Genomic DNA, 13,500 nt, shown 5'->3' on the forward strand with positions numbered 1-13,500 from the left:
GCCAGAAGCATCAGGGGTGGTCAGCAGAGGTCAGCAGAGGCTGGGAGAGGCTGACAGTAGCAAGTTGTAATCGTTATACGTTGCCAGAAGCATCAGGGGTGGTCAGCAGAAGTCAGCAGAGGCCAGCAAAGGCATGCACAGGCAAGCAGAAACCTGCAAAGGCAAGCAGAGACTTGTAGGGGCATGCAGTAGTAAGTATTAATCGTAATACATTATCAGAAATACCTGCAGTGGTCAGCAGCGTTCGGCAGAGGCCAGGTAAGTTCAGCAGAAACAAGCACACGCTGACAGAGATCAGCAAAGACCAACAGAGGTTAGCAGAAGTCAGTAGTAATCGTTATAGGTTGTCAGAAATATAAGCGATGGTCAGCAGAGTCCAGCAGAGGCAAACAGTAATCAGGAGCAGTCAGGAACAGTCGCTGTATGGTGTAAAAAGTTGTCGGGAGTTCTGTACTTTTGTCAGCACTGGTCATCAGAGGTCACCTGAGGCAAATAGAAACCAGGAGTAATTTGCAGAGTTCAGTAATGAACTGTAGGAAAGGCAAGTAAAAATGCCTGGCCAGTCGAGAATCTTGGCTCGAGATTCCAAATCGTATGCCGTAGACGGGAGGTCGGATTTCAGTTGTTAAGAGCGAGAAGGCAAATGTGAGCCTTTCTCTCTCGACTCCCACGAGGCGGTCCGAAATTACTTCGGGCAGCTTCGGAATAATCGAGAAAGAGGGCATGTGTCAGTTTGCCTTTGTCGACTTTCCGAAACTCCACGAGCTCACGTACGCGTGATCTGATATGTGTGAGTAGGGCACCGGGTGCTGAATCTGGCATCTCTGCCTATATCGCGACGGTGACATAACGTTGCGTTGTTTTCCGAAGATATACGACGATAATATTGATAGTGAAAATGGGCACATGATCGTAATATAGCACCTTTCATTCATGGAGCCAGAATATCCTGATATTTTTCGGTCATTTTGATTACATTTTTGAATGACCCTCTAGTCCGCAATCTTATCGCAATAAATAGCTTGTTTCTACTAACTCCCCTCCAAAGGCTATATTCAAATCGTACGGGGTCTCAAAGTTCGCATTATCTAGCATCAGGTGAATGAACATTTACACAAATCTTTATTAAAAAAAAATATGATGCACGTATTTGATCACCGTGACACACAGATACAACGTGAAATTATATAAACGAAAACACGACCACAGTTTGGTGAATTATCGTGACTATTAAGCAAGTTAAAAAAATAACGAAAGGTGGACGTATCGTTCTCGTTTGAATATTGCATTTATCAAACTATTATTCGATGTGAAATCGTTACCAAAACGATCCGCCGTTATCTTAATATCTTCAAGGAACACAAGTATTAGCTTTGACCATAAATGCTTTCGGAAGACAATTAGAAAAACAGCGTGTTGTTTCGTTCGATTCGTGCAAGAAACTGAAGAACATCGGAAATTTCGTTCTTACAAACTGTATATTTAACTGATCCACGTCTCGATGCACAGAACAAAATTAAGCAACTTGTCCTTGGCTTAATCCTAATCTAAACGTTTCATTATTTATTGAAGTGCCTTTTATCTTCCAACTTGGACAATGGTAAGATTCTCTTTTAATTATTATGATTTTTACCTGTTCTTTCTGTTTTTTATGGATTGAATAATTTACTTTCAGAGAGATGGAGTTAGATTACGTCAACATGTTACAAAAAGATCCTCCAGCGATATACTATACGAGGACAAAACTTCTGCTAAAAAGAAAGACACACTGCCAAATGAAACGCAACACTTACTTTTCCTGTTCACATTTTTCCTTTTCATATCCACTGTTATAATTGCATTTGAAAAAAAGTTACCTGAACCACTGATGATAAGCAAAGAGGGGCTATATCAAGGAAGGTTTATAGCAGAAAGAGCACATAATCATCTTGTGAATCTTACATCCATTGGTCCAAGAATCGTTGGAAGTTATGAGAATGAAGTGTTGGCCATTAAATATTTAACAAGCATTATTAATAATATAGTTAAGGAGGCCAATGAGAATCACAAGATTCAGATCAATGTAACCAAACACAGTGGAGCATTTCCTTTAAAATTTCTTGATGGAATGACAAATGTTTATAAAAACGTTCAAAATGTTATTGTTAAGATCAGTCCACACAGGCCTACACAGAGCAGTTTGCTATTAAATTGTCATTTCGATACTTTTCCTGATAGTCCTGGTAAGGATTGGTGTCATTTGCATTTCTCAATCTAAATGTCGTTTAAATAAACAAATTTGTTATAATGAGTTTTCATTGTAGGTGGGTCGGACGATGGAGCAGGTTGTGCTGTGATGTTAGAAATTATACGCGTGATTGCTCATAGTTCAAAATTGTTGAAGCATAGTATTATATTTTTGTTTAACGGCGCCGAGGAAAATTTATTACAGGTATTATTATGTTAAACGTACAGAAATGAATAAAGAACGATGATTTACTGTATTCTTTTAAGTAGCATAAATTACGCAAATTATACGCGAGTTACACAGTCTGTAATTGCATTTTATAGGCTTCCCATGGCTTCATAACTCAACATCCTTGGGCCAAGGAAGTCCGCGCTTTTATAAACTTAGAAGCTTGTGGTGCAGGCGGCCGTGAATTATTATTTCAGGCTGGACCTGATAGTTCTTGGATGCTTCAGGTAATATTTAATTACCTGTTTCTCTTTATTAGATAATTTTACCATTCGTGCCATTCTATGTTGTCTTTTTTTTTATAGGTATATTCCAAGTTCGTTCCCTATCCCTATGCATCGTCGTTAGCTCAAGAAATATTTGAAAGTGGTATTGTACCTGGTGACACCGATTTTCGAATATTCAGAGATTTTGGAAATGTTTCTGGTACTCTATCAATATCTTACTTGGTCCAATCAACTGCTTCTCTGTTTAATTGAAAGATTCGTTTATAATTGTATTCTTTTCTTTTAAATTACAGGTCTCGACTTTGCTTGGGCAACCAATGGTTATGTATACCATACGAAATTTGATAATATCGATCAAATACCGTTGGGATCTTTACAAAGAACCGGGGACAATATCCTTGCTTTGTTGCAAGGAATAGTCTTAGATAATTATTTATCCGAAGTGGCGATTCAAGAGAATGCAGGGAATCTTGTATTCTTTGATTTCTTAGGCACATTTGTTATTAGATGGCCACAGTACGTGGCAAGTACAATTAATATCGTTAGCATAATTGCTGGTGTATATTCTATATATCTGAACACACAAAGTGCGCGGAGAGGTATGTATGCATTATTAATAACTCATTTACACATAGTATTTATTGAAATATTCTTATGTACAAACGGTGTTATACAGGGTGTTCGGCCACTCATAATTTTAATTGACTCTCGTAATCAAAAATAATTTTTTCAGGCTGATTTAAAATTTTTTAATTTAATTTTGTAATAACTTTTTAACGAAGCCTCAGTCAAGAAATTGATATTCTTGATTTTCGTCTTATTTGGGCCTCTAGAATCTTCCATTAAAGTTTTTCCCAGGGGTGGCCGAACACCCTGTATGTAATTGTAATGGAAGTTAAATTTTACGAATCTCTAATTTAGATGTAAAACGGTCAATATACTTAAAGCATTTATTACTGTGTATTGGAGCAATAACTGTTTCGTGGCTGGTATGTATAATTTCGTGCACGCTGATTGCTCTTGTCCTTACCAAGCTCGGAAAAGTTATGAGTTGGTACGCAAGACCGGCATGGTTGTTTTTCCTTTACGTATGCCCAACCATTTTTGTGTCGATGATGTTCTTCTTGTTCATGGGATCGCGTCAGAGGAAGGCGAGTAATATATTAATTTATTCAACAAACAATTCAAATCTTGGTAGCAACTCCATTTGGGACGAAGTTACGTTGACCAAACTATATTACATTATTTATTGAACTCCGTATCGATACTTCGCAGGAAGTTAAGTCTACATGGATTTTATATCAAATATACTGTGATGCATATTCGACGATATGGATGTCGATTCTATTCTGTTGCGTTCTATTTGAAATACGATCTGGTTTTATTCCGTTACATTGGGTCGTATTTCCTACGCTTGGAAATTTACTTCGATATAATTTCTTTAATAAATGGAGAGGTATAATTACTATTTGTCATATTTAAAAAGAAACCGTAAGATTTGGGAAAAGATGAGAAACAAATCGATCTTTTTAAACTTCTGGATCAGAATATCTCCTTAGTAAACTACTATTTCTAATTAATTTTTCTTTCAGGCTGGAAATGGCTCTTCTATTATTTAGTTACCATGTTTTTACCTTATATGCAGTCGTTTTATCTAGTAATCGGAGCGCTGTATCTTTTCATTCCTATAATGGGACGATCTGGTAGTAGTATAAATTCAGAAGTTGTCATGGCTAATACGTTATCGATACTATTTTGCCTGCTTCTTAGTTTCACGGTAAGCTATGGCAGTTACCGTGAAAAGAAACAAACAAAGGAAAATTGTCAATGTATATTTTTGTAGTGTACGTTTCTTTTTAGTTACCGATTGTGCTTCTAATTAAAAATGCCGAACGAGTCCTAAGTGTATTACTTGGGATATTCTTAATAACTATAGCCGTGTTAATTCTAACACCGCTCGGTTTTCCATACAGTGGTGATTTGTCATCGTTAGCGCCGGAACGTTTCATGATCGCGGTAATCGATATTAGGAATTAAACACAATTATCGTTTACAAAATACAAAGTATTTCATAATATTAATGTTTAATTTGTAGCACACACAAAGACAATATTACGATGTTAATGGCAACTTACGGTATTCTGGAACTGGATATTGGATAGCAGATTTAGATATGAATAGTCCACATAGTGTGGAAGCTATGGTACCTGAAATAGGTGCTGCAACACCAACAGTCAAAGATTGCGAACAAGAGCTGTATTGTGGCTTACCATACTTTATGCCAGTTACGACCTTTTTATGGTGAGCATAGTCAGTATTAAAATGTTCTAAAAACTGAAAAAAAATTTAATTAAAATATCTTCAATATCAAAATATTTCCCGATATGATTATGAATATGTAATCGTAACTAGAATTGAGTTACGTCTAATGTCGTTTAATGATAAAAGTTTTATTTTTTAATAATTTTAAAAATATTTCCAACAGGAAAACAAGTTGGATTCCAGGCCCTGCACCACTGATCACTACCCCAACAAAGCTCGATCTTATTTCAAAATCCATAAGACAAAACATTGTCAGCTTCACGTTCAATGTTACAGGTAACTTTCCGACGAGCATGTGTATTCTTAAACGATGACTAAATTAAAATTTTTTGCACAGGACCCGATCATATCAGTATAATTTTGTCACCGTACAAAGGGGTTTATTTACAAAGATGGTCTATTTTAGAAGGTAAAGCATTACAAGGACCTAAATGGAACGATAGAGAAACGTACTTCGTTTATTATTCCTGCGCATCTGACTGTGCACCGTATACGTTTTCTCTGGAACTGAATGTAAGTGTAACGAAGAAAACAATTATATTTTGTATACAGGGTGTTTGGTCACCCCTGGGAAAAATTTTAATGCGAGATTCTGGAGACCAAAATAAGACGAAAATCAAGAATACCAATTTGTTGATTTGATGAATGTATATATATTGTTTTACTTAAATAGGTGCCGACTATGCAAAAGACTCCGTGCTTATCAGTAGCATTGGGCGGTCATTTTCTGCACGGTGAACATAAAAAGTCTCTAAGATTTAAACGTTTTTTGTCTCAATTTCCATCTTGGACGGTAGTCACATCGTGGACTGCAACGTATACTTCTTGGCAATTTTAATATGCGATATCGAGCGATTATTCTAGATCGAAATAGTCAGTGGGGCCTAACTAAAACGGCACTGTACGAGCGTATTACTTGATACGTTTCGGAGCCATGCAAAAATAACATTGCAATCTATAAGCTTAAGACTTAGGGTAAACGCAGATTATACGCTAATTTCTTGCAACTGCAATACAATAAGATACATCGATCAACGTTAAATGAAAAAAAAAGTATTGAAGAATGAGATGTTTGTCATTCTATTTATATAAATTTTTTACTAGTATAGTATTGGTATAGGTAACATTTTTGGAATAGTAAGACGTTGCTTTCAACGCGAAAGGTGCAAGAGTACTTGGAATAACATTTATCTCATACACTTGGAGATTTCACTAATTACAGTTAATCTATTTGTAGAGATTCAGTATGATGGAGCATATCAATTCTATGCCTTAGAATAATTACCGCTACGTTTAATTTTTAAACGCTAGAAAAAGTATTGTTACAGACCGATTAATCTGTAATAGCGAACTAGAGGATTATAAAAAAATTCATAGGTTCGATATCTATCGTCGTACGACGGTTGTCTTTTTATCTTGTTATCTTCGTATTAGGAAGTACAATTTTAAATAACTATTCAAAATTTTACGAACCGATGTAAAGAACAGTAATACAACAAAACAAAAGTTTCAAAGCACAAATGCAACAGTCTGCTTCACAAACGTATTAAAATAATTGTAACGATTGTTTAATATCGTATTAATTATTAATTTTAGTATAAATTACCGAGCATAATAATTTTAACATCGCAATAGAATTGTCTAGTTATTGCATACACATATTTTTTTTATGAATTTCGTACGTTCATTTTCTTTATTTATTTTGTTACCGTAGTTGTACATTATCTCTTTGTTTACGATATGTAAATTGACAATTTTATAATGAAACAATAGCTTTAATTGTTAGCATTTATATAAGTGATACGATTTGTTTGAGTCATTTTAATTTATGTCTGTTGTTTAGGAGACTGAACTTTATTTATGTTTTATCGTTCTTTATAGTTGTTAATTTAATGATGTTAATGAATGTATGCAATAATTACTACAATTTAGTAACTAACGTTATACGTTTTAATTCCCTTGGTGCATCGATAACGGGCAGTCTACCGAATTAAGATGTTTCTAATTAAAATACAATTTCAAAGAAAATGTAATTTAGTTGAAGTATTTATCGAAACGCTACACGTTTAAATCTAATTCTAAGAAAGTTTTGCCAATATCGATAGCCAATTATGTAACCACAAGTAAGTCCAAAGTATTAATAGAGCATAATAACAAATAATTTACCAAATTTGGTAGACCCGAATTCATATTTCACTACAAATTTAATCGGTTACCGATGTTGAATCTTTCATTCCTACGTTTGATCCTTTGCGATTTACTTGTAATTACGATTACTTTGTTGACTGAATTCTTTTTAAAAAAACTACTACGTGTTCAATGTGTATTGCCAAACATGCTAAGTACGCAACTCATTGCACAAATGTTATTGCGATTCTACTTAATAATGTTGCACAATGTTAAGCATCTAAATATGAATTAACTTTTTTTATTGTACGATCTTTGTTTATGATATTTTAATTATACACGCCCGGAGACGGATTTATAATGATTAAAATGTTATGTTATTTTAATTTATAAACATAGATCTCTGTTACCTGAGACGACGATTTTAATTGATTTACCGTTATTAAGTCGTGTCGAGAAAATTAATAATGGTATCTCGATAATTTTGTTGTCTCCCAAGTTTTTATTTTTACTAGTTTATTTAGTTACCTACATGTTTCTGCTTGTATGTTATTCTTATTTAGTGATTGTTATTAAACGAGTAAAGGTTAATAGGAATGATCAATAAAAACAGTTGAGAATTGATATTTTTCTTTGTCGATGATTACACCTCCTGTTAACTAAAATTATACTGGAAATTATCGTAATTATTGTTATACTATATGTATATATTAGTCGCTGTAATCGTTTGCTGCTCTTCATTGATCGATCGAATCAATTTCCTGCTTCCGAAGCGCTGTCGATTACGTAAATAATCGAGTTCTATTATCGAATCGAATCAGTATTTGACACACATTGGAAATAAAAAAAAAAAATAAATAAAAAATAGAATTATCGAACTGTGACCATTTTTAAAAAATATAAGGTAAAGGTATCCAGTTATCGATACTCTAAACTGCTTTTGTCAGAGTTCAAATACTTTTGCGGGCCACTTCTGGTACCTGCGTACAACAAACCTATTGTAAAAATGGCATACAGGGTGTTCGGCCACCCCTGGGATAATGGGAAATTCTAGAGGCCAAAATAAGACGAAAATCAAGAATATTAATTTATTGTTGGAGGCTTCGTTAAAAAGTTATTAATGTCTAAAGTTCCGCCCGTACTGAATTTTTTTCTACAAAGTGGATAGGATTTCGTGGGTATGTCTAATAACCAAAAATGATTGTAATTGAGCCCCCCAACCAAAAATAATTTTTTCAGAACGATTTGAAATTTTTTAATTTTGTCGACAAAATCCACCTATTCGAATTTTTTTTTCGAAAGTACGTAGGATTTCGGGGGTGTGTCTATTCACCAAAAATGATTGTAATTGAGCCCCCCAACCGAAAATAATTTTTCCACAAAGATTTGAAATTTTTTAATTTAAAATTTTAATAACTTTTTAACGAAGCCTCAATCAACGAATTGATATTCTTGATTTTCGTCTTATTTTGACCTCTAGAATCTCCCAGTAAAATTTTTCCCAGGGGAAGATTTTTCCCAAATACTTGTTACGTATATCGTATTGTATCAAATGCTTGAATGTCATAAATGTAAGCGATCGAATACTTTCGTGTAATCCTGGAGTCCGTCAGTCGCGGGCGGTAAATTCTTTTGTGAACTCGATGGTGCACTAACATCCAGGTTTCGAACGATCAAGGATAGGTCGAATATCCGATTGTTCCCTCTCTTTCTCTCGTGTTTCGTAAGAAATGTGTCAATATTGACGCGCCGGCATCCTGTAAGACGAGACCGATTTCCTGGTTAAAGCGAGCCCGTGGCTTTCGTGTCGTGACACTGATCTGCAAACGGGTCGTGGCCCCCGACGTTCGTGGTACGGTTCCTCGAACGTTTTGTCGTTCGCGAACGAAAGAAAAAAAAGGAAAAGAAAAAATAGTGTCGATTTCGGAACGCATAGCGATAAATCGCGAATACGCGATCGAGGAAGATATCGGTCACGGTTACGCGATAAGCGATACACTGCGCTGATATTATCCAGATAAGAAGTCTCGAGCGCCTAACTGAAATAATACACCATTTTTCGTGTTGGTCTCATTAGGCGTCGCGCTTTTCCAATTATCGTAATGGAGATTTGAAAAATTATAGTCGACGATAAAGGTTCGATGTAAACGAGTCGACGTACTGTCGAACTGTGCTATATCGGACTGGTTGGCGGGAAATCACGAGTGTCAGCAATCGTTGGGGAATCGACAGTGATTGGACCTCGTTGACTATTTAGTTGCTCGAGTCCTCGACGAAGGGAACAAGGTAACAATATTTTTTATATCGGTGATAACATTAGCTGTTATTAGCTGAGAGTATATACTCGAAAAGAGTTTAGAAACCACTACTCTTACAAAGTGGTTCGAGTCTAATCTTCTAATCAGTTTGAACAGAGTATCGGAGCTTTGCATTAGCGCGACAGTTTCAACATACCTAATCATCGTTAATTGTATCGGGGTCTTGTAAATTAAGGTATCGAGCAATTATGAATCGACTGTAAAATGGCTTGTTGGCCGAGCGGCCGACAGGTGCGACTCGTTATCGTCTGCCTCTCAACTGGAGTTAATTATTATTTTTAATGATCGCTATATTTAGGATGCAACGAACGCTGCTCGCATGGCAAGCTACGTAGAAGGCAATTAACAATCAATCATTTGTCATGATTCCTTAAAAATGCCTATCTAATTCAAAACCCTGAAAATTATTCGATATTTGAGGTTAATTCTTTTTTTATCTCCTACTGTCCACGAGTTTCTTCCAGCAGATATTTTCGAATAACGTTTTACGGTTACGGTATCGCGATATCGAATATTGTCGCTGAGATTCTTTTAGGCTAATCTCCGGCGATGAACTGTACCTGTTTGTTCTTCGATTAGCACAGGCTCCTATCGTTGCAGAATTGCTCGACAGACTAACTCATTTGCACGGCCTACTTCTCGCGAGATTCCTGCTTCGTTACGCCTTTCGTTCCCCTCTTCCCTTTGCTCGAAGGGTGGCAAGCGTGACTTTCTTTCGCACAATAGCATTTTTAGGAAAAGTTCATTGGCCAGCGAACGAATACGTATACTTTCGAACGGCGTAATAAAAACGTTATTGGTACTATTTAAGCTGGTGGAACGAGACGTGACTCACCCTCAAAGCCTCTAGCTGCAAAAGAAACATTTGACCGTTGGCGAGTAACAGGCGCTTCCGTCGGTCCATTTTTCACAACAGAACGAAATTAGGCAGCCAAAATATCCAGAACCGGATGGACGGTACGCGCGCTCATGCATAACGTTTCTTTCGTTTCGTTCGTGTAAGCACTACGCCGTTCTACGGTCTTCTATATGCATCCTCGTGGCACGTGTTTCGCTTACCGATCGATTATATTCCTCCATGGGTTTTTTTCTCCTTCCTTCGGCGATGGCTTGTCACGTGAACGCGTCGTCGAAGAACAGAAGGAAAACGGTAGCTCGCGGATCACCAAACACTGCGAGGACTTTCTCCGCGATCGTTCGTCGTTCTGCCTACTAATCCTTCGCATTTTGCTTTTCCTTTTCCTTTGTGTCTATCTCCGCGTCTTCTTTACGTTCCCCAAGTTCGATCCTGCGTTTGTCCTTCGCAGGGCGGACTCACGATCGTGCAAATTCGATAGCTTCGTTCTTTCCTGGCTTAACCTAAACTTGCGGACGGTTCGCGTGAGAATTATCGATCGATTCTGTAACTCGCAGAGGGTCAAGAAGTCGAAGATCGAGACGGATGAGCTTGCAAGCAACGAAGGAACGACGGTCGATAATATCGATTGCAGTTCACGGAGGCGTTATCAATATTCAGATCGATAATATTCGTATACCTCTTTCGAAATATTAATGCGTAAACTATTTTTCCAATGAAAGAAATTTGCAAGGATCGAAACAAGTAGTAACCGTATGATGCTATAGCCGGCTTTATATGTTAAAATAAAACAGTTTCGCTAACTTTTTATGTGCAGATGACACTAAAATTATATGTTATATGTTATAAAATAAAAATTATTGATCAGGATGACCAATGTTATGAACGATAGCTTATAGTTAATAGGATATCTCTTTCGACGTGTTATTCAATCAAGCCTGCGGCTTGTATAATCGAATCACATCGAGCGTCAATCTATCGAATCGGTAACAAAACCTTCGAGCGGACACCCGAAGAATCGACTCGTTACGGTGTCATCGATAACCGTTCTATCGATCACTGCAAACGCTGGAAAGGGTCGGGCGTAGAAAACAACGACGGGGCCGGGTAAAGCGTGTCCAACGTTTGCCTGCGTGCACGTACGAGCATGTATGCGTACAACGACGAGAGTATGATGTCACCGGTCCGAGGTTGGTATTTGGTACAGGGGAACGCGTGATCTGCATGAAAAAACCGCGACACGAAGCGGCGGCTTGCCGAGCGATTTGGTCAGTCGGTTCTTCGCCATATCCGGTCACCGTCGGGCACACGCGCGCGCTACCGAGAACCGGAAGTCACGGAGACCACGGGGGATCCACCGAGCGTGCCCCAAGACTCCTCGCCACGAACGCTTTCTACATCTCCGTGAGTACGTTTTCGTCCAACCTTAGGACACTTGCCACGAATTTTTCGGACGCGCTTCCGGCAGCTCGGTCGCGCGATTCCTCGTGGAACTTGCACGCGCGCGCGCGTACCTTACTTCTCGAAGATTCCGAGAACGTTGCCGTTGCACACAGCGATCGGATTTTAAACAGTTTTAATTTGTACACACTCGTGTACGAAAGTGTTCGAACGAGTCCTAAAACTACATAAGTAAAATTAGAAAATAATTCTACGATTTGTACCGTTTTTATTGTTACTATATAGAAGTAATGCACGTTTTATTTTTTCTATTATTAGTTCAGCGGAGTTCCGGTGTTCGTTTTGGCCACGGTTTTTTAAACAAAAATTGGCTATTACTATCTGTTTCGGATGTGTCCGGAAAAACAACCACCATTGCGCTACCTTCGCCGTGCTTTACAGTAAGAAATTGGTAAATCAAATCTTTTTTTCTTTTTCACGACTTACTTTTGTCGCTAAAAACTATTTTTGCCCGATCAGGTAGAATGGTCTCGAGCAAATCAGATTCCACCTCGTAATTTTGGCAAACAGTGATTCTCTTTACGAGATTTTATGAATTATTTGCAAACTTTAATGTTTGATTAAAGAACAATTGAATTTTTATTCGTTGGAATCGCTGTTTGGCCCACCGTGCATCGTACCGGAAGATGGTAATGCTTTAAAAATGGGCAATACGCGGATCGGAAACAACGGAAAGCAAAGCAAGAAGAGGAAGGACCGGTGAACGCCATCGGGTATTCCCCCCCGACCAATGGAACAAGAAGGGAGCCATCATCCCCTCTCGAGTGGCTAAGGCTTTGCTCTTCTCCACATCCGGCGTCGTTCCTCGACGTCTTCGATGCCGCGACGCCCACGCTATCAGTTATTTGGCGAGCCTCCAGTCTCGTGCAGGTGTCTCTCGAATTTACGCGTCGATCACGCGCGACTTTCTATCCACTGTTGTGTCCTCTTCGTCCCCTCGGAGACGTTCGTTGGCGCCGACGAGGACGTTGGAGCATTTCGAGTATTCGATCTCCCTTATCGGAGATATTATTCGAACGCGATCGTACGATCGATGCTGATCGATATCAGCGATTTATTTTGTGAAGAACTTCGCCGATCGCCGCGAACGACACCGGGAATATCAAGTGAGTAATTGTCATTATCATTATTTGAAAAAAAAGCTATTATTATAAACCAGAGTGGTAGTTTTGTTTATTCTTGTTTGGTTGAGAAGAGATTTGAAAAATATCTACTACGAAAGCGCAGGAGGAAAACAAACTTAAAATTGTATTTCTATAAAAGTTAAGGGGACTGTTATTTTTATACAAATTATTTTTTATCGTTTTTATAAATTTAATTTTGTTGTAATTTCAAGGCAATCGATAAATTGTCAATTGCAAGTAACAGTTTCTCGTGAACGGACTTCTTCGCTATCGTTACGATTAATTATTTTCAGAATTTGGATCGTTCCAACTGGACGCCTCGAAGGCAAGATGTCGGCATAGCTGATGTTTTCCAAAATTCGGCTGTGTCACATCCAGCCAGCCGAACGTCTGGACATCGACGTGAACCTCGTTTGGTAATATGTTTAAAACAATAACGACGACGGTCTTTGCTCGATGGCCCTCAAATAATGTAAACCAAGGTGTTTTATTCGCGTAATATTTACAGTTATGACGAAATCAAATACTTCGACGGGTTTTATACGCCTAGTAAGTAAAATATCCGGCAAAACAAATTTTTCACAACTTGTACATGTATAACGCTCGTTTC

The 13,500-nt window shown here is 37.7% G+C and overlaps 1 protein-coding gene across 1 annotated transcript; it reads left to right on the plus strand.

Annotated features, from left to right (window-relative positions):
• The first annotated feature begins 819 nt into the window (after nucleotides 1–819).
• On the plus strand, nucleotides 820–7,755 carry LOC143343608 (endoplasmic reticulum metallopeptidase 1). Its single transcript, XM_076768667.1, has 14 exons — nucleotides 820–1,600; nucleotides 1,676–2,222; nucleotides 2,304–2,431; nucleotides 2,551–2,682; nucleotides 2,761–2,881; nucleotides 2,976–3,281; nucleotides 3,604–3,837; nucleotides 3,962–4,138; nucleotides 4,275–4,459; nucleotides 4,543–4,698; nucleotides 4,778–4,983; nucleotides 5,168–5,280; nucleotides 5,342–5,517; nucleotides 5,678–7,755. The coding sequence occupies exons 1-14, from the start codon at nucleotides 1,598–1,600 to the stop codon at nucleotides 5,840–5,842; spliced, it is 2,649 nt and encodes an 882-aa protein (XP_076624782.1). The 5' UTR covers nucleotides 820–1,597; the 3' UTR covers nucleotides 5,843–7,755.
• The last annotated feature ends 5,745 nt before the right edge of the window (nucleotides 7,756–13,500 follow it).

The sequence above is a fragment of the Colletes latitarsis genome, chromosome 7 (genome assembly GCF_051014445.1).
Source record: "Colletes latitarsis isolate SP2378_abdomen chromosome 7, iyColLati1, whole genome shotgun sequence".
Classification (NCBI taxonomy): Eukaryota; Metazoa; Arthropoda; class Insecta; order Hymenoptera; family Colletidae; genus Colletes; species Colletes latitarsis.